A 22795-nucleotide genomic window follows, 5' to 3' on the forward strand; every position below is an offset into this window, starting at 1 on the left:
TAGTATTGTACGCCGTGTAATGTACCCCAAACCCAGAAAAGAACTAAAAATTACGTACCTTCATCTTTGACTGGAGATTATTTGAATAAAACAGTCGCTCAATATTCGTATGTTCTCGTTCTGGCACACCATTTCGTTGACTGCGTTCTTCGTCTAAACTCGTTCGAATGTTAGCAGTATGTGGATTCGCGTAACGATCATCAGCAGAAGCTGTTCGACCGTTTTCCTGCAACTGCAAATTCATATGATCGAGATCATCCGCCTCGAAATCATCTTCGTCGATGTCGATCGCAAAGTCTTGATTCGAAATAACGCTTCCATTATCGTCCGGCTCAAGATCGGAACTACCCGTGCTCTTCCAAATGATCTCCGAAACAATCGGGCAGAAGCTGACGCCCTTCGAAAGACCACATCGGGAGCTCGAAGCCGTCGCCAATATGCTTCCAGTCGAGCGGCAGGTTGAAACATTCCTCAGCGAGTTGTGATGATCCGGTCGGCTGTCCTCAACACCTTCGCTGTCCGCAACCGTTCCATGATAGTAGTGCAGGTTCGGTGTACTCGCCACAAACTCACGCTTCACCGGAACTGGCACGTATCGGGGCAGCACAACATCACCATTAGTATGCAGATCACTCGCCGGACCGAGGCTAGTGGTGGACGATTCAGTCGGATCGAACGTACAACGTTCGAGGCTGGCCGCGTAACAGGTGACCAAATTGGTCGGATCCTGATCGAACGTTCTTCGACGAGTGGTTCCCGGCGGTGGAGGTGGTGTCACAACTGTTGTCACTGGACTCACTGTCAGCTTGGGCGGAACCGATGGACTCGCCGTGCTTTGCTGGGGAACGTGTGGGTTAGTTTTAATCTGCGTTCGGCGTGGTGGAGCTTGCGGAGGAGTCACAATGCCAAGAGTGGCATGGAGACGCGCACTACCGGAAGCGTTCGTCGAAGAGCGTTGTTCGTGCAGGAAGGCCGCGATTGGTTCGTACGCCTCGGCCTGATCGTTTATGATGGACAGATTGCGGTCAAAGTGTGCCGACATTTCTTCCAGCAGCGAGTTGAACACATTCTTCTCGTCACGATCCACCGGGAAAATGCTACTTTCCTCATCGTCCACTAATTCTTCCTCTACCTCTACCACGCTTACGTCTGGCTTCTCCGGAAGATGTCCTCGCTGGTGATGATCCATTGGCACAGTTAGCAGGGTCGTTCGAGGGACAATCGCGTTCGATGTACGGCTTCCTCCACCGAGTCTAGTGCCGCTGCTCGTTCGGAACGTGTTACGGCTCAGATAGTACTCATGCCCCCGACGGCCACCGTACACTGGATCGTCCTCCTCGTCGTCACTGTAGTTGAGGGCGGTAAGATTTGCGTAACTGGCGCGAATGTTCTGTTTCGGTCGGGACGGGCTACTGGTACAGCTGCCCGTTTGGAACGTTACCGTCTTGGCGCACTTGACCGGTGCGGTGTATGGCCGCTGCGGTTGTAAATCATACAGATTAAAGTTCTTGCTCGCTACCGACTCACCACGCACACCCGCGTAACCGTACCCGTGCCGAACGAACTCACCGGACGCACTATCACTGTCAAAAGAGCCGTGTCGCGATCGGTTCGACGATACACCGCCACCGTACAGGTTCAAACACTCGGGCACGCTGGACACGGTAAAACTGATTGGATCATACAGACCAACGGTGCCCGATGATGTCGACGGGGTCCGATCATCCGTTTGTCGTCGATGCCGCCGCTGCCGATCCACCCCAACGAGCAGATCGGGTGCGCTAAGGGACAGTACCGGTCGCAATCGGGTACGACCGATGGGCGTGCTATTTTTAATCTCCGAACGCGACGACGACGCCATCGATGTCACCGTACGTGGGCCAGACTCCACACCCGGTTGACGCGATACGCCCGTCCGTTGTTTACACGAACCGCTACCGTGCTCTATTTTTGTACCATTATTAATATTCGTCCACAGTTGCGCCTGTGGTGGCGCATGCTGCCGATCGATTGTTGCCGGTGTTGGTGAGAAGATGCTGCATTTGGCATCCCTGCTGCATCCATCGTCACAGTGGTGTTCCTGCCCGCGGCCTTCCTCCTCCTCCTCCTCCTCCTCGTCCTCCTCATCCACGTCACAAACCGTCGACAGGCGGTTTTCGTGGTACGCCACGTGGCGCACTTCCATCGCGATACAGTCCAGGCTAAGCGGTTGCTGCTGTTCGTACTGTTGCTGCTGCGTCACCGACAACGATCCCGGTACCGGCAGCAGTGTTGACGGAAACATCCCACCACCACCGTTACCACACACGAACGTTATATTCTCGGCCGAACCGAAGTTGGTCAAACTTTTGGAGCGTGCGCGCAGTCCACCACCACTGCCACCACTGTTCATACTGCCTCCACCGCCACCACCGTGCTGCTGCAAATGATCACAATATCCACTATCCTCGCTAAGGCTCTCGATCGAGTTCTTGTTACGGGCGGCAATGCCACGTCCACTATGCCGCTGTCGTTCGGAACAGCGGCTCGAATGGCAACGGACGGTCGCACTGAGCAGTTCCTCCTCGGTATCACCGGCGTCTTCCGGTGTGGTCGTACCACCACCAACACCACCTCTCGTGCCACAGTCAACCGCTCGATCCACCAACCGATCGTTCCCAACTCCGCCGCGGTTATCGGTGTACCGGAAGCCGCTGCTACTGCTGCTATTGCTGCTCGTGCTCGTACTGGCGTTACTGCTGCTATCCGGACCGCTGCAGCTGCCGGTACTACTCACACTGGAAGACGTCGAGTAGAGTTCCGAGTCGCTGATGTTGAGTGCCGTCTGGGCGATACTCTTCTGGATGAGGTTCGATGTCGTTAGCAGATTGCTACCAGCCGGTCCACCGTTAATGGTGGGTGCCACTGGTTTACCACGACCCGTCTCATGGTACGTGCCCGAGTTGGCGGTATTGCATTCAGTTGTGTACAGTGATGGCGAAGATCCGGACAGTGGATGTTGGTTCACCGACGTTTCATTCTGTAGCTGCCGTTCCAACGATTCAAACTGGATCAGCGACGAGGAGCGACTGAGCGACGCGTACGACAGACTATCCGAGTCGGTAAATAGATCATGTCCAATCTCGTCGAATCGTAACCTATGCGGGTATTAATGGCACAATGGGAAAAGGAAAAAAGAGACGGAAATTGAAAATTAGCAATGGCAAGTATTCCACCGGGATGGGTGACGGGTTCTATTAAACGGGAACTGAATCAAATTGATCGAATTCGTTTAACGAGATCGGTTACGAGCTCTTACCGGTCGCCGTCGATCGTTGCGACCGTACGGATGAAGCTTTAGTTATTCACTGTCTACCACTTTGGAGTGTTGCGAGTCGAAAGGAACCGAAAAATCCTCCAAAAAACCTTGGGTGCTTGAATGCGTGTACGTGTGTACATCCATCCCCCCATACACACACACACACCCTTAACCTTCAGCAACACAAACGCCAACGTGCAATAATTAAAATATCGACCGACAGCGATTAACCAGATCCAGATCCAAAACACTTCACGTTAGCACCTTCACGTGCCAGGCGGCCTGTCCGTGGTTGTCGGTGCGCGCGTCTTTCGATATCTAAGCGAGTGTAGTAGCGCTGCGCGTAACCGACCGGACGGTATACCGAGGCAAACACATTTAGCGTCGTTGTCGCGGTCGCGAGTCGTCGCCACCACCAACACCACTATTACACAGCGAGCCGCAACCAGTCTGATAGCCGCACGCAAACAAGCACAACAAACAACAACAAAAACTCACCCCTAACGATCGTGTGGGGTTGCCTACGGTGTCTGTCCCGCCGTTCCGGAGACACTACTTCACAAGCGATCAATAGTGGCAACGATCTGAGCCTGCCGTATTACCGGGCTGAAGTGGAACATTTTTGGACAATTTGACGGACACTGCGTGCACTCTGGAACGTGGTTTCGTCCGTTTCCCATGCGTGTGCCATGTTACCGGATTGAAGCTGCGAGTTTGATGTAAACAACGACCCCTCTAATGGTGCCGTACCGCCTCCCACCCAGGTGTCGAGATTTTACGATGCGCGCTTCCCCTTTGTTTGGCCTCGATTTGTGGCCCGAAATGAAAACTACTGCCGTTTCCCGAAAAATATACTTTCGGTTGCCAAATTACCTTTCGCCCAAACAGACCGTTTTCTGGGGAGGGAGCAGAGGACCCACCCGGTCAGGGTGGGGATAATGCACGGAACACGTTGTTCACGGATTGTGACGCGTGTTGCTACATTCTCTTTCATTGCGCTGGTTTTTCTACGGGCACGTTACCCGAATCGTGGTATTAGCGTGGAAGAGAGTGAGAGCAAAAAAAAAAAAGGCAGCCAAGAAACAACGTGGTCCAATTACCCGGCGATTTTGACATGCCTGAAGGGACCGTGTTTGTGAGATCTTTCGCAGTCGCAAAACGATGGAACGCACCAAACCAAATGGCTTTTTTTTTATACACAATGGTGATCTTTGTTTGTGCGATCTTGCGACGGTGGATGATGATCGGGCAGATAGAAGTAGTCGTATCGTCGGACCTTCAAAATTAGCTTCCCAACTCTGAGTATCTCGAACGGGATCACGTATATTCTGATCGGTTCACTGTGTCTTTGTGTGCTACTGTTTCCAAGCTGCTTTGCCAACCTCCTCAGCTGAGGAGTTTCGCCTTAAGCTAGCAATCCTCCACACGTGTCGACCTCGGGCTTTTATACTACTTGAATAGCTCGCCATGCCGACATGCAAATCGTACATCTTGGGTGCTCTTGGTACGCTGGTTGCATGTGTTCGTTAAGATCCGCCGACGTTAATAAACCATCTGTACCAACTATGCCATCAGATGAGTCGACACTCCTCGGTACCAAGTGTCATTAGCAATGGATTTGGTGTCGAGAGTCGCACGAGGATGGAGTACGATGTTTTCAAAACTGTCAACTGTGGCAACTGCAAATGAAAGACGACTGTTTGTATATTTTCGCTCTCTATTTCGATCTTCGAGTGATCACTGTTAACCTTCAGCCTCTAAGCTAACCCCCCCACACACAGCTGGATCTGTTGTTATCATTCCTAAGGCGTAGTATTTAGTCATTCGCAAATTCACATTTGCCTTGCATTCCTGACTGGTTTGCTTGTTCAGCACGGCAATGTGTCGAGTTTGCTCGACAACCACCCGATAGAGATCCCGGGTAACGCACGTAATTGCACGTGATTTGCATACACTGCACCGTATGGTCGATGCAAAAAAAGCAAATGTAAACCTGGGGCCTGCCGGGCGTGATGGGTGCACGATTGGACGATTTGTTTTTATTCAGAAACCCCCAAAAATAACATCGCCAAGAATTTATGCGGGGGCTGTTTCAATTCCTACCGAATAACGAGAGGTTATTTGAAACGCTTAACCACTACCACATTCCGTACAGTTGTGGAAAGCGATTAAGTCCCAAGACTGCTTTGCATCGTCGTTTATCGGACAAGAACCATTAGTCAATTAAGAAGGTGACAGTGGTCAAAGAGAAGAAATTAGATAAGCAGAGCGCCCACTACAACGATGGGTTGGTGCTCATCAACCAGTAAATTCTTGAGACGATGAAAGAACATTCCTTTTCGTCAAATCGACCAACAAAAACTGCGGGCAAATGAACCTTCCATTGCAGCGCACACAAGAGAAAGACGACGCAATGTCTAGTCTACGGGCCTGCTGCATATGCACATAAACCTCGCAATGGAAACGGGGGCATTACTGTCACATTGTCTCCGCAACTGCAACTTTAATAACCGTCGACAGTTGGCATCCTCCCGCGGATCGTTTGTGTTTTGTGCAGCAACGCTTCACCAGTGTCGCTGCTTCTACGGCGTAAATTTGCTTTACAGTTACAGCAAACGGTACGGTATGTATGGCAAACGTTTAATCCGTTTTGGTCGCATATTTTGATGATTCCACCCTTCGGAAGCCGCACTGCCAAGGGCGTGCGGAAACGGTTAACGACCTGATTATGAATTTTATCTCGATAGAACAAATGTGCTGCAGATGGGTACAGATCGGGCACAGGAAGGAGCTCGATTTGTAACGCAAACCACAGCAAGGAAAGTTGTCGATTGTGACCGATTTCACTTAACCGTCAAACAGTGTATCACAGCGCGGAATTGAAACCACTCGATCCCACAAGTAAAAGACCCTTGAACTTTGTCCGTCTGTGTATATGTGCTTGTCGATCTTCTGCGTCTTTTATAGTGCACGGGACGAATTTTCACTCAGTTGTCAGTTCCCATCGTTTTACGCTCTCGTGCGCTGATGGATGCATAGAAAGTGTTTTAGAAGAGGACCACAGGAAGCACATTATGTCCATTACGTTAGGGCTAAAGAGAAGAAGGCACTGAATGAGGAAATGAAAAACGAATGAACGTCTGAAAGAAAACGATCAAATTGAACGAAAATGGATCGAACATTATCCTCTCTTGAGGCATGTTAAAAGAATTGTTTTTAATGTTGTAAACAGCTAAGAATATTTTGATTTGTCGTCTTCCCTTTTTACTTTTACAAAATTTCTGTGGTACGTTCTATGATATGGCAAATCCTATATGGACTTGTTATTTAAAAAGAATATTAGTAGTACACTAAAAACAATTAAAGAACCATTCAGCTGTGCTTGGAATGTTGTTCTATATCGGTTTTAATTTGTTTTATAATTGGCACAAATTGATTTGATGCACATAAATGCAGCATAATGCTACGGTTGCAGATACATACCCTATGCAGGTATGCTGTAGCATAGATTGCATACCATCAGGCGCTAACTAAACAACCATTCGCTAGGTGGCGCCATTGAGCTACGTTTACTCACATATAGATGGCGCTAGCACTTGGGAATAGGTTCAACAAATTTAAAACATACGTTGTTGGATCAAGTTTGAATTTCTTTTTGATATTGTACTTTACATTACACTTTTGTAATATATAGAATTTCAAATTTACAACTGAAACTCATTCGTATATTTTGTACCCAATTCCAACCACTTCTTTGTGTACCTGAAGCTTGTTTTGTTGCTAGTGGAAATAGCAAAGCTCTCAATGATAACTTCTCAATCACGATCCGCAACAGTGTCTTGAAGTGATGTCAACTTTGCAGTAACAATTTATCATTATTTAAGGTGCCATTCCGTACCACAATAGTGACATTGGACGTTAAAAAGCATTCCTCACGAATGTCGGTGAGGACTATTAAATATACATTTCATGCCGTGTTCGAATGGCTTGTACGTTTCTCCCTGGAAAATGTTTACAAATCCCGCGATGTAAAACCATCAGTCTCCCGAGACAACCCATTTTTGGCTATCGTAATAGATGAGAGGCAAGAAAAAAAACATTCACGTCCGACCGTGAAATGATCTCAAAATGTCAACCAAAGGAATGGAAGCTGGAAGTCATGTTTTTTTTTGCTTATCGTCTTTCTTCGTACTTTCTGCGTGGATTATCACCGACAAACTTGACGTACCTTTGTTCATTGTGTCGCTTCATGAAATATTCATTCGCTTCCAGTCCGTCCGGTTCGCAAATGCGCGGCCGTCTACCGTAGATGGTGGATAGATCGGAACCAAGAAACTCATCACCGAACGATGTCTCCTGCTTCCGACGCTTCGGTGGACAGATGAAATCGCGCTCGGACATTGTGTCTTGATCTACAATGAAAGCATAAGAATGGGTACGTGATGTAAGTGGTAAGGCAAACTGGCAAGGTTTTTGTTACGCATACCGGAAGGAGTTTCGACGCGTATCACCGACTCGGCGTCCGAACCACCGGAACTCCAGACATGATCGTACTGGGACCAGCTGAGTGGTTGCTGCGTTCCACCCTGGTCCTTATCGCGCCCATCGTCATCGTCGGATGTTTCCTCGACGATCGTCTCCAGCATCCGGCTGCTGGTGGTGTTGAGTGGACTCGCTTCCGTTGCCTCGGCATACGCCGGCAACCACGGGAACGAAATGTCATCCGATACGTCGAATATGTTCTGCTCCATCCCGACGCTTACTACATCTTCCGCAAGAGCACCCTGTGAAGAATAGAAACATAACACGTATATAACGCGAAGAACAGAATATCGTATTCGTTGTATGTTTATTAAGTCTTTTTTGTAATTGTTGTCCTCCATTTTTTTGCCCTATATACCTACAAAAAAGAGACGGGAGCTGAATGGCACAGTCTCATTTTCCTAAGCGAACCCTTCAAAGGAGATTAGTTGCACCAAGTGTTGGGATTGTTTTCTGAAGAAGAAGCAGTAAGCACCCTACGAACAGCTGCACCTCAATTTTTGTGCTTCCCCAAAAGCAACCATAAGCATCCTCTGGTATACCGACTTCGATCGTGGTATTTCGATTATCGAAAGCTGACCGAATTCTGCAGCACAAAAGCAAGCCGAGGGTGAGAGCGATTGTTCGTGTCTTTAAAATGCGAAGGTTCGTTGCTGATGGACGGTTGCTTTCAGCTGGTTGTTCATTTTCGCCCACTTGAAGAGCGAACGGGTCTTCCCATCCAACGGTGAAGGTTCTGCCTCGAGATGCCGGAGCCTATCAAGATGCCAATCCTTGGTTGCATATTTCATAACCTGACTCTTCGTGGCTATAGAGCGTAGCTCTATACCTGATCTAGTGCTTTTCCTATCCCTTTGCCATTCTACCACTTCGGCGAGCGAAACAATCCGTTCCGTTTAGAAACTCCACACCAGATAGCACACTTTTGCTATATCGAGTCGATGAAAACGTACTAACTCAAGTCGAGGAATGAGAACTCCGCAGCAAAGAAGAGGAAAAAAAAGCAACAATCGCGATAAACTTCAGGTGAAGGTAGCACAGTTTGCCGTTGAGAAGAGTCCAGTTTTCGGGAAGAGAAGTAGTAAACCATCGCTAAAGCAAAACGATTTCGCCAGACGCTGAATGTGATGAGATGTAAATAACTCCCTCCGTTTTGCTAAGAGTCGCTCGAAGACGAAAATCAATCAACGGCAAACAGGAGAGCTGAAGGAACAGCAGGAAACGAACTTGGATTGGATCGAATTGATGTTTCAGGTTTCAGTTTGCAGCGAAACCGAAAACAATAGCCCTAAGAAACTCGATCTGGCTAATTAATCTCTGGTAGAAAAACCGGGGGGGACGGATGTACAAAAGAAATCAAGTATGTACTCAATTACGATCTCTTTTTGTTTAATCCAATCTCACTGAAATGAACTTCTTTGCTGTAGAGGTTTAATGCGAAACAGTTTGCGGTGCTTGAGGGTTGGACTTAAGGGCTGGAGAGTTCGTCATGCAGTCTGGGAAGACTTATAGGTGCAATGGAAATAAGACTGCTTATGTAGACACTTCGGTTTCTTTATACCAAACACCCTGCACCAGACCTTTAGTAGCACCATCGATCGAAACAAATCTTTTATTAATGCTTGAAATTGAGTTTACATCATTTTGCAATGTAAATCCTAACGCGATTTGAAAACCTCATTCTATTTTCTAACTATTTAATAATCAGTATAATCAGTATATTGAAGGTCCCATAAAATCTTGATCCAATGCAATAAGTAATTTAATGCTATTCTTGATGAGTTATTTTTTGTTACTACTAAACATATGGTGTTGACATTCAAGACTTTCGGACTAGAGATGTCCAAAGTGAGTAAGAGTGAGATAGTGATTTGAAATGTTGAATTGCACGAGTTTCGTTCACTCGCCACGAGGAGTTTTAGAAACTCTTTTTTTGACTTACTCACTCATGAGTGTAAGAAACTTGAGGTGAAACAAGAAAGTGCCAGTGAGTTGAAACAAAAATGAGTTGGAACGAAACGTTTCATACACATGAATTGAAACGGAATACATGTGTACCCAAACTAGCCAAATGAATATATTGCTTGCTCTGCCTAACTATCAAACCTACATAAGCTAACAAGTGGGCTAGTCCGATCGGCATGGACATGAAACGGGATCCGCCTCTGCTTAGGAGATTGGCAAATTTATAGTATTTTTTTTATTATTTTTTAATCTTTATTTTATTTAAAGCATTATTTGAGTGAAAAGAAACACATTGCAACAAATTCGCATTCAAAAATATCACATTTAAAAATTTTGCTACATTGCTAAAAAATGAGGAAAATTTTACATTTCCTCAAACAGGGTAAGGAACTTGGTTCCTCGAATAACTTCCGGCACGGACACCTGAGAGCATGGCCGTCCAAGAAGAAAATGTAGCCGTTGGTGCCATCTATCGACCACAGGTTAAAGATTGGCGATCCGTTGGATACCGACCGAGTTATAGGCAAAACTTGGTGCAAAAATGAGCCTTAGTAAATTTTAATTTTTGTGAATTTTTTGATTTTTTTTATTATTTTTCACTCTTTTTTTATTTAAAGCATTACTTGAGTGAAAAGAAACACATTGCAAAAAAATTGGCATTAAAATAAATCAATTTAATTTTTTTTGCAAAATTTCCCAAAAAAATCGTAAGGGGTAAGCCTTATAAAATTTTCGAGTTGAAAATTTTTTAAAATTTTTTTTCTGATTTTTTATTCTTTATTTTATTTAAAGCATTATTTGAGTAAAAAGAAACACATTGCAACAAATTTGCATTCAAATATATCACATTTAAAAATTTTGCTACATTGCTCAAAAATGAGGAAAATTTTACATTTTCTCAAACAGGGTAAGGAACTTGGTTCCTCGAATAACTTCCGGCACGGACACCTGAGAGCATGGCTGTCCAAGAAGAAAATGTAGCCATTGGTGCCACCTATCGACCACAAGTTAAAGATTGGCAATCCGTTGGATACCGACCGAGTTATTGACAAAACTTGGTGCAAAAATGAGGAAAATTTTACATTTTCTCAAACAGGGTAAGGAACTTGGTTCCTCGAATAACTTCTGGCACAGACATCTGAGAGCATGGCCGTCCAAGAAGAAAATGTAGCCGTTGGTGCCATCTATCGACCACAGGTTAAAGATTGGCGATCCGTTGGATACCGACCGAGTTATAGGCAAAACTTGGTGCAAAAATGAGCCTTAGTAAATTTTAATTTTTGTGAATTTTTTGATTTTTTTTATTATTTTTCACTCTTTTTTTATTTAAAGCATTACTTGAGTGAAAAGAAACACATTGCAAAAAAATTGGCATTAAAATAAATCAATTTAATTTTTTTTGCAAAATTTCCCAAAAAAATCGTAAGGGGTAAGCCTTATAAAATTTTCGAGTTGAAAATTTTTTAAAATTTTTTTTCTGATTTTTTATTCTTTATTTTATTTAAAGCATTATTTGAGTAAAAAGAAACACATTGCAACAAATTTGCATTCAAATATATCACATTTAAAAATTTTGCTACATTGCTCAAAAATGAGGAAAATTTTACATTTTCTCAAACAGGGTAAGGAACTTGGTTCCTCGAATAACTTCCGGCACGGACACCTGAGAGCATGGCTGTCCAAGAAGAAAATGTAGCCATTGATGCCATCTATCGACCACAAGTTAAAGATTGGCGATCGGTTGGATACCGACCGAGTTATAGACAAATCTTGGTGCAAAAATGAGGAAAATTTTACATTTTCTCAAACAGGGTAAGGAACTTGGTTCCTCGAATAACTTCTGGCACAGATATCTGAGAGCATGGCTGTCCAAGAAGAAAATGTAGCCGTTGGTGCCATCTATCAACCACAGGTTAAAGATTGGCGATCCGTTGGATACCGACCGAGTTATAGGCAAAACTTGGTGCAAAAATGAGCCTTATGCAATTTTCAAATTTTTAGAATTGTTTTATTTTTTATTATTTTGTATTCTTTTTATTTACTGACTGACTCCTAATAACGACTCATTCACTCTGAGTTGACTCACTAAAAAGAGTTGTTATTCTCATCTCTATTTCGGACACACAAACGTACAAACGTATGTGGAATTGAAGTAAAAACTAATGACCTATTTTTTATGGTTTTTGCTGTTATATTGAGCTGAAGTTGTTGCCCAAACAAAGGAGCTGAAGGATCTTTGCGTAACATGCAAACGGGCGCAAACAAAGTCACAATGGCAAAGCAAACTTAAAGAAAACAATTTGCCAAAACGCGGCATTCAACACACTCAAATCAAAGAGTGTACAACATGTTTACAAAGCAAACAATACTGAACTGAAGATAATTACGTATCTCACAGGCAATGCAAACATATTTTATACTGAAATACCTACAAACACATCATAAAAAGAACAAATAAAATTTTATCTCTTTCAGTTTACAAAACCTAACTTTAACTTTAATTTTTAACTATAATATCAACTTGATTTGTGAACATTCAAAATTCAACAAGGGTCGATCATAGAATTAAGATTCCAAACAAGATTCCACCCGCTTTTGTTTTGGTAGATGAGGATGCATAATAATTTGATTACTCGAATCACCGTAGAACCGTTGCGAATTCAGAACGGTACACGGAACAAAACCCCCTTCAAAGAATATGGAAAACAGTCGAACGGTACACGTTGTAAATGGGCGCTTGTGAAAACACATGTGAAACAACGCATGTCCGTAAACACACGACTAAAACGCGGGTGGCGGCCAGTGACGAACTACCAGTGTTCCCATATTTCCTAGCACGTTGACCGTAAACTTCACTTTCCACCCTGACAATGGTACGCGCCTTACCACCCAAAACAGTGTCCAAATGCACACGCTTCATGCGCACACATAATATGTCACACGGAGATATATGGAACGCCATCACCATTTTCCAATCTTCGTACCTGGCACGTGCACTATTACGAACGGAAGTGATCAATCAGTGAGACCTCCGGGGGGCATTGGTTTTACGTTTATCTTCCCGTTCCATTTCTCCACACACTATTCCAGTCCAGCAAAAGCAATGGCGCTCTTCATGCTTCCATAATGATGGAGTCACTTTTATCACGTACGGTGAAGTCGCGCACTACGGCCATATACGGCGATTACCTCCTTAAGCGATTGGCGAACGATGCGTCTAGGATGTGCAAAAGGTGGGGAAAAAGATCCCTTCACCGGTGATCGCGATCGCAGAAAATGTTGTCTCTAGCCTCGGGCTGTTTTATCGTTACATAATGAGATAGAAAGATGCTTGCAAGCAGGCAGTGTTATATCAGCCATGGTTTTCGGCAAGTTTATTGGAGTGTGGTAAACTTTGGGGTCAATGAAAAGCATTAACAGAGTGCAGCATTTGTGAGTGATTGATTGACAGCGCGATGACGGTAATTAGTAATCTAAATGTACTAAAATGCATTTTTATTGCCGTAATCACTGCCGGTTGGATAGCCAGCCTTACCGAGTCACAGCGCAATCGACTTAATGCTTTCTACCCTTCATCATGTGCAGACGATGATTGTGCGAAGCTGTTCCAAATGAAATTTTCATCTTTTTCGTAAGATAAATTTATCTATTAATCTCATTCACACTGAAATGTAAAATACAAAACGATACACAAACGAAAGTAATTATATTTTAGTGAAAATCATTCGTTCCGTTCGCCCAACAAAAAAAAAACCCAGCAACATAATGAGCGTGAATAAAAAAAATGAAACGAACCACATTTGCGATCGACTCAATTAATTAACAGCTAATAAGCCGGTTAAATGCTTTCGTTTTTTTTTTCTTTTCCTTTCCCTTGCATCGGAGGGTTGATATGCTTTCCATCCTTCCGGCTGCTATGGTTAGCGATCTCCACACAATTGCATCTCCACGGTGGATGTGATCGGTCGATCGATAGGCAGAAGTAGGAAAGAAATATTTTTATTTTTTTTTTGCGGAAAAAAAAGAATTAACACGCAACAGGAATCGATCAACAAAATAAAACCGGAGGGAAAATCTTAAACGCAACAAAAGAAAAAAAAACATTCCGATCTACTGTTACAGATTGATCGTAGAAATAGAAATGGATTAGAGAAAATCAGCATTTAGAAAAACGCATTCCGATCGTTTCCGTCATTTTTCGCGCGAGTTGCCATTTCCGGCAGTTCGCCGCGCCCGGCGGCATCGGTGCGGTACCTTCCCGATTGACAGCGGGAAAGGAAAAACCAATACCCAATTCGTTATGTCTCGAAGCTGGTAGAAGAAGATAAAACGAACCCCGGTTCGTGTACCGGTCTCGGCTTTGGGGTGTGTTATAAAGAAATATTGATTTGAAGTTTTGCCGCCGTCTGCTTCACAATCTCATAGCGCACAAACACCTACGCGACGTCAAACCGGGCGGATATTCGTAACCGAGTTATGCAAAAATAAATTTCGCCAGTAAAGAGCTTTTCTTCGTGATCTCACCTCCCTCTCCCCAAAATCCTCCTTCCAAAAAATCCAATACAATTCTCCTCTCGATGAAAACCAATCGAAGGCGAGTAGAAGTGGCTTATTTTTTGGGACAACCGGCCTCCGGGGCTTGATGTCGATGAACCTACTTTTCCCTGCACTTAAATTTTCCCCCCTGGTTTCATTAGGTGGCGAAGAAAGAAAACAAACCAAACACAAGCGTCCAATGTCCGAATACACAAGCGTCATGATGATTATGAGTGATGCACTTTTTTTTGTTTTTTTTTCGGTTTTTTGCATCGTGCAATCGACCTTTCTATGTCGCGGGAGAAGGAATGTTGTGGAATGTGATGTTATTAAATTAAAGCGTTTTTTTTTCTTCGTGCCGTACTTTACGGTCGCGCGAGCCGCCGGGAATAGAAACCAAATCCGTCAACTAATCCTATTAGATGTGGAAGGCAAGTTGCTGCGTCAATTGCATATGCGTCTTTTGAAAGGGGCGGTTTTAAACCCGTGAAGTATTACTCAAAAAAGATCACTTGGAATGGAGAAGTAAGAGGATTGGGGTAAAAGGAATGCTGAAGGAAAAGGAAGAATCCAGTACAACGAGTACAGTAGCTTCGGTCTGAGTTCGCTGTTTGTAACGCGTTGAAGTCACTTATCCTTTCTTGAGCCATCCAAAATCATTGAATCTGCTGATCATTCTATTTGGTATCTCTGGATGTAGGACTCTTTAGAGACATCGAATTCTGTGACGAAATGAGCCGAGATACAAGTCTCTCTTTTACTTCAACCACCTTGCAAATCAGACGTCTCATCGCTATGGAAATATCACAAACAACGGCATTCATCATCAAACCATTTCATTGATTTTTAATGTAAAAAAACTGATTTTTTTATCTTTTCCTTTGATACATAAACCTAATGAAATAAATGGTATTCCTTATAGGGGTATGTTAATTGGTTGAAACATTTGCATAAAATATGGAAAATAGAAAGGTTTTCTCCCCCCCGCTTTTCTTCTGTCAATCAAATTGGCTATTCCGTGCGAAGCAATAAATGATCTGAGGCATTGCCAAACAATTTATATCAATTTACTATTGACTCATTATAATCCATTACCCAAACACAAGCTCGGTCTCGGTGACCGGCCTACAGGGGACTGCTTAACGATATTTGCATTCAGCAGCTCTACACACATTCGCGAGCACACGCGCACACAAATTCCAAACCCCGTAAATATGCATGCCTTCATTAAAGCTATGCTTGTGCAGCACCGTTGCATAATGAACGATTGCTTTCTCCGGCTCCAATCATCCGAAACACTTCCAAACACAGCTGGTTCAGCCCATTATGGAGCCCAAAAACAAAACGAAAACAAACACAAAAAAATAACACCAAACACAATTGGCTTCGATTTGGCGCAACATTCAATTCAACTGCCATTTCGTTTTACTGGGGTTTTTTTTTCCTATGCGGAAACACGTTTATCTGGTTGAGCTGCTTAGCCTTACGACTAGACATCCATATGTTCGACTGTAAGCGATCCATGTGTCGATTACATGGTTCTGATAGACCGTCGCCATCGTCTGACTGTACGCGAAATGTTTGAAAAGCTGTCACGCGTCCAGGGCTTTATCTCTGCCGCAAAATCTTACAGCCCAACCACCCCATCCCGCAACCAGACGTCTCTTGGACCAATTTTGTCCGGAATGAGTCAATAAAATCACAACTTACAATACGAAATTAAAACGTACTTCCGAGAATTGTGCCTAAAAATGCCGGTCGCCTTAGGAATTAATTGCACAGCCAGCACGAATCGCATGCATAGCTTTAGGAAACCCTCATGCCACGCATTTAGGGGTTGAAGAAAATTAGTCTCTCCACTAGAAGAAAAAAAGCTCTATTCACATAGCGGTGAAGTAGACGACAAAAAGGTGTTTGCTTTTTTGTTTTGCACACCTCTCAACCTAAAGGTGAGTGGCATTTAGCTTTTTCGCAAAACAGTGACTGTGCATTTGTTTTGTAGCTGGCGCTATTTTTCTTTTGCAAAAAAAAACGTTATTTGTTGTTTTTTCTTCTCTCTCCTCATGTTCACGGTGTACACCGGGTCAGCTTTAGGTTCCCACACGAAAGAACATAACCTTGTTCTCATTCGGGATGGAGTGGGCTGTGAAAGTGTAACATTTTGGGATGCTGGAGCAAAAAAAAACAAAAATGTGGGTAAGCAATGTATGTTAACGTCAAAAAAGAGACCGTCCTTTTATTGCTCACAAAAACTCGTTATGGCAGTGAGTTATTATAAACACATAAGTGCCTTTTTTCCTGGGCGCAAAGCGAAACGTTGAGGACTTTAATTGATTTCAGAGTGATTTTAATTAACATTTCACACACTTTGGAGTAGATTTTCACGAAATATTATCGCAGGACACACACGACCTTCCATGTGTTTATTTAATTAGTGATGAAAATTAGATCTACTTAAGAGAAATTCATTTTGATTATGTATGAGTTTTTTTAAATTTTCTAAACAATTGGGTTAAGTGTCATATCCTTATGACTTTGTTATTTAAAGGGAGATATACAGTCGGCATGTTCAGAAAATTAGACAGTTATTCTAAATATTTTTCAAACTCAAAATCCTAGCTCTAGTAGAACAAAAATCTGATCAATAAAGGATGAAGTAATGGTCCAAAAAGTAAACTCATTCAAATGAAAAACAAATAAATAAAAATGCTCAAATGCATGTTCAATACTCTGGTTCGTTGACTTTTATGTTACTGATTAGATTGAAAGGAAAAAGATTATGTAAGCGATATTAAATACATACTAATTTTATAACAACATTTAATTTCCTAACGAACACATTACTCATTCCAAGATAAATATTTATGTGCTTCAAACGTAGCAACGAAATGCATTGTACAGATCAATGGCCCAATGGTACACGTTCATCGATACGAATCCCTACATAAATAACAAAGCCCTACCTCCCATAAATTAACGACATATGAAAATGCTTCATTATTTATTACCACCAAACGAGCAGTTTTATGATTTCTTCACGCATCGTGTTTTTCTTCCGCTTGATTCTTGTACCCGTGCGAATTTGCATTCAATTTGTGGGTCCCTAAGTACACGTACCTACCCCTCGGGTGATGTCAAGGATACGACCAGCACGCGAATTCTTGGCCCCACGAGAGCGATGAAGCAAACAAGCAAAATGCCTCCATAGCGTGTGGCATACCGCAGACCACAGAAGCCTAAAGGCAGCGCTACGAAAGGCTGCACTCGTGATCGACATGCCATTAGACACGGCGTAACCACAACGAAACACTAAACTCCTGCCAGGAGTTCGTCGCGTACGTCTAACGATCGATCCGCCACCATCTCTCTATCTCACCCAATCGATCGATCGTTTGGAGCAACAAATGTCTACCAAAGCAGCAATGTTTTTCTACATTGAATTTGTGAATGTGAAATTAAAAACTCGATATGCAGCAAAATTCAATACCACCCCAACTTGACTTGAACCACCCCCAACACCCCCTGTTTCCGAGGCAAGGTCTTACTTTCACTCGATCTCGTTTCACTCGAAACCGTACCCAAGACGGACGAATTCGGTCCGGTCCTGGGGCTTCACTGGGGCCACCCCAATGGTGAACCACGTACGCAAACACCTTCATTCACCCCATTTGAACGCATTGCTCGCATTCACATCCCATGCAGCATTCAAAATTTTAAGCCCTTTTGCAAACCCTTTTTTTGCGATTAAAAATTTCTTTTCCATGTTTTCATGTCCATGCTGTTTTTCATTTTCATCGCGTTCCACAAACGCGTTTCCCACCGCCCGTTTTGTGTGTGTGTGTTTTTCAAAAACCCCTACAAAACAATGCAATTGCTCGGGCTCGTTTGCGTACCTTTCCGCGATCGTTCACTCTCACGAACGCTACGCTTTAAATGTCTCCACATAATCAGATGACAATCGACAGACATTAGGGGTGGTGTCTTAGCTTTCTGCTTTGAGATGACACATTAAGGGTGGTCAAGGGTTGCAACCGGGAATAGTTGAAGGTTCGTCGCTTTGCTTCCCTTTAAAGTCTATTCGACCAATTTGAGTCGCCACCCAACTGATTAGGTAACAAACTGCAAAAAAAAAAACTGTGGAAAAAAGGTGGGTGGTAAAGGTGGTGATTTTCCCTTCTCCAGGGCACAGTTTTTCCCCTTATTCGTCTATATGGATTCGTTCCGGTGAAGCGTGTTGTCCATTAAACCAACACCATGGAGAACGGCCACAGGAAAAAAAACAACGTAGACCGACCAAGATTATTACTGTCGGGTTAAAGTCAAACGAAAATATAGTTATTATTTTCCGCAAACAGTACCGTCGGTGCTATTAAAAATGTGCATAAGTTTCTTATCAACCTCGAAGGCTTGGTTGTTGTTTCTTTATTATTTTGTTTTGTACCCTTTTTTTCCGATAACAATCGTTCGCTAGCATGTTTGTCTCAAGGTGAAACACTGCTTTCTTTAGTTGCTAGCATGAACAACTTGTAAGAGTTGGACGATAGAGTGATCGTACGAAATGGGTGACGAATTCTACCGTCAAAGAGAAAAGAATATAATATTCATTCAGTGTGTTGAGATATTTAAAACATATTTCATATTTGTAAAAAAAACCTTCATTCCATTCATGTCACGCACCTTTACCACGACGATTCGAAATGAAAGCGTTTAAAGCAGAAATCTTCTGCTCGGTTTGTGCGGATGTACACGTTAGGTTCACTGCATACACTCCCCAAAAATGATGTCATAACTAAAAAGGCACGAAAAATTCACCTTCCGCTCCCACGGAAAGCACCACGTTACGAACGGGGCGAAAGTTTAGCTGCAATCTCAACCATTTGCAAAGGCGCGAATCATTTTGCACATGCATCGCACGGTTTTAAAAAGAAGCAAAAAAAAAAACACGACCACATAAAACACCACCAAACACCCTCGGTGGATTGGCATGTTTACGGCGGACACCTTCTCCTACGCCGTATGTTCCACCCCACACCAGCGAGATGGGAAATTTCTCACTTTCGCAAGTCTGATTGCAACAAGCATATTGGTTCCCTGCGTGCCTACGGTTTCTCACCCAACGGTTACGGCCGGGTTGGGATCGTGTTGGATGGTCATTTTGCTTTCGACGTTTTTTTTTGGTTTTGTTTTCCTCCTCTTGCAGTGGCGTCGAAAATATGCAAACGGTTGCCAGCCTTAGCTACAGTTTGCCTTCTCTCGAAGCTGCTTTAGCGAAGAAAGAATTGGTCGCCATCACGCGAAATGTGAACCATTCTTTCAGATTGTTCTGAACCACGCGAAACTGTTTTATTCAGTTCAAGCATCTGTGAATAACAGTGTGAAAATATTCTCACAGCTCTATTACTGAAATTTGTGCACGAATCTACAAACCCTAACAACAATTTTAAAACAAATCGACAAACGATTAACAATAGAAAGGCTAAAAAAATCAACTTTTAGTATTGCAATAATCTACCTCGGACTGTCTCCCGGATACGAAAATACCTTCTCTTTCTAACAAATATGAAACTCATAGACCTTATTCATAGACTTAACCACCTCCTTCACATGCAGACAACCGTTTAAATGACTCAATCGATCGCCACTCGATCGCTTGAAATTGAGACAACCCCACCGCTTCAAAGAACGCAGTCACCGATCCGGCTTTCAGCTGTCACAGACACAGTACCATTTGTGAACGATTTACACACCCTTAAGTCCGTTTCGTTTCGGTGAGTGGAAATAGACACGACGAAAAACAATTGCCTCCAAAAAAAACATGCTACAGATCACATCATACAAGCGCTTGCATCAGTCCGGATGCAGCGTGTTCACACCGATCGGGTTCGTCGCTTGTAAGGCGTAGCAGTTCTTTGTAGCATTTTGTACTCTTTCGCGTTGTTTTCAAATGGAAATTCTTTGTTTGACTGTGGTTATTTCTGTTTTATACTATCGTAAAGCTTACGACATCATCGTGTGTCCTTGTGGTCGGTCATAAATAATGATTAATTGAACAGCTTTGGTTGGATGAATAAATACCACACAAATGCACCTGTGTTTGGATAAGGCCGGGGAAAATAACAACCGAAGAATGTATATCTTCTCGACGAGACGGTAAATGAGATGTGTGGCAAGAGCTTGCGTTCGTGTACTATAACGAGTTTTGAAGTTTCATTAAGTTCTTTTCTTGCAAAACAATTGACATTCTGAGGATGTCACTCTAGGTGCGGTGAGATCTTTCCCAATTTTATAAACCAAATTCATTGACCTTGCAATAATCACTACGACAACGGGCTGTCAATTTTCACACTTCCCAAAACAATATCTTACAGACTGTTTTGTTAACAACAGGCCCGATTGGTGTTTGTCCAAATTGCTCACCTTACTAACCGTAATCACAGAGTGACATACTACTTAATTACATTTACCACCGGCACTGGCAAAAAGAATCACTTCTTCAAGATCATTCCCACCGTATTGTCACGATTATGCAGCCTTCGGTGTTGGCGCAGAGGTTGACTCTTAGCCGTATCTGGCATCCGTTTAGCTCGTTAAGCATTAGCCACACCGACTAACGGTCTGTTGTGTTCAGCAGGGAGTTAAACTTCCCGGTAAGTTAAATCAAACCATCATGTCTGTTTTGTTCGGGATTCCGTACAGCTGCTTAGGGTTTGATTGTCGGTGACCTTTTGCAAATACTTTTTTTGTTTTGCAAAAACCTCTTCCGTCATTTGTGTGCGCTGTTTTCTACAGTACATTCACTGTGAAACGGTTATTTCTTCCCAAAATGACCAAGCCCAATGGCATGATGGTGGAGTTCTTATTGCTGAATGGTATCATAAAGTTGGGCGAAGAGAATAAAATAAAGCACCCGGAAAGTCTAAAATATAAATAGTAATAAAATGCCATTCTACTAAAGGTGAAGTAAGCGATAGCTATATGCGGAAAGTCAGAATCGGATATTAAAATGTTTAAAAATAATATCCGATTATTCGTTACCTCAGCTAAGAAAAAGTAAGAAAAACAATGTGGAATTATCTTTAAAAAATAGTTGAATACGAAACTAAAATACAATACAAAGTTAAATGGTTTCCAATGTAAATCCAATCGCGTGAGTCAGCTGCTAAATACGTGCCAAGACTGAGCTAATGTACGTTCGGTATATGCCAAGGCTTCGTACAGCTACATGTGCTCCCATCACAGTAGACTTAATGACGGTGATCAACGCGCCAAGTCGAAACAAGCGTCTAGTGTTGTTGTCCAACAACTTGTTCTATATAACAGTTCGCGGTTAACCGTTCCGTCAACGCCGGGTTGTAGTGTCGGACCTAAGCGACAACCTCAACCCACCAGGCTTTTCATTTATTCCAGCAATACGCATATTGTCGCGAACAATTGTACCAAACGGTTGATCGACTTAATCGTGGCGTTTTGTGGCGATCACGTCATCTCGAAACCGGTGTTGATCGACATGATTCAATGGTGGATGACGGAATGTTTAAAGCTTGAAAAATAAAAGAACCTAACACATTAAGAGGGGTTTACCGGATCCACCTGTTGGTGTAAACATCTGTGATCAATTTGAGCATCGAAGATACTCATCGGAAACGGGATAAACTGGCAATTGCTTCTCAGACGAAGAACGCAAACGGTTTCATTCGGAACTTTACGCTGATTCTTATCTTTATTTAATTCATTACGCTGTTTGTTATTTGCTGATCCATTAAGAGTGCTTTTGTTAGTTTTTTTCAGTGAACGACTGACAGGAGAAAAATAGATTTTAAAAATTTCGCCCAAAAATGATAATGATATATTATGAAGGATAATTAATTTAATAGGAAATAATAAAATAACAACCGTTTTAAAACAGGCTGGGAAAAACACTATAACGAATCTATGATCAGACAAGTAGTAACGAAACACAGCCAAGAAATGCGATAAAACGGGACGACTGAAAGAAGGAAATAAACAAGAAACCTCGACGTCCACAACGGCGACCTAAGAAGATTAACGACTCCCAGCGGAGCAAAAAGGCAAAGCTGACTGTTTTTTTTTGTTGTTGAAATTTTTGCATCAAGTTCACGGGTTACTCTCACGCATACCAGCGGTACCCGAAGCCGATGGCCCCATTGCCTTGTCGCCCATTAAAATGTTGGCATGACATCGGGGAACTTTCGCGTGAATACTCCCGTTGCGTTCGAACCGGACCGAGTTCGGGTACGTTAAGTTGGGGCAGCCAACCAACCAACCGGTCAATTAGCTGCCGTATCTAGGTGGTGCTTCTTTCTCCACGACCAGCAACGGTTCTGTGGGTTTTAGTTACAAGTTTATACCGCGGGCGTACCCAATGAAGCAGCTACGAAAAAAGGGGAACCAGACACTCGTGCGGATAGCGTTAGTTTTAATGACAAATAGTTT

General features: G+C 43.2%; 1 protein-coding gene and 1 long non-coding RNA gene across 12 annotated transcripts in view; one reads left to right on the forward strand and one right to left on the reverse strand.

Moving 5' to 3' along the window:
* Positions 1-22795, reverse strand: part of LOC125763345 (uncharacterized) — a 97676-nt gene that overhangs the window by 65122 nt on the left and 9759 nt on the right. For all 11 annotated transcript variants that reach the window (XR_007418341.1, XM_049426372.1, XM_049426375.1 and 8 more), the window contains exons 2-4: positions 7785-8082; positions 7527-7710; positions 59-3137 (exon numbers count right to left, since the gene is read on the reverse strand). Coding sequence is in view for 10 of the 11 variants with exons in the window: in XM_049426372.1 (XP_049282329.1) it covers positions 59-3137; positions 7527-7710; positions 7785-8049 (3528 nt within the window). In the remaining variant the exon portion in view is untranslated. The remainder of the gene's footprint in view (positions 1-58; positions 3138-7526; positions 7711-7784; positions 8083-22795) is intronic.
* On the forward strand, positions 9791-20725 carry LOC125763649 (uncharacterized). Its single transcript, XR_007418388.1, has 2 exons — positions 9791-11527; positions 11718-20725. It is a non-coding gene; the product is annotated as an uncharacterized LOC125763649 (long non-coding RNA).

The sequence above is a fragment of the Anopheles funestus genome, chromosome 2RL (assembly GCF_943734845.2).
Source record: "Anopheles funestus chromosome 2RL, idAnoFuneDA-416_04, whole genome shotgun sequence".
Taxonomy (NCBI): Eukaryota; Metazoa; Arthropoda; class Insecta; order Diptera; family Culicidae; genus Anopheles; species Anopheles funestus.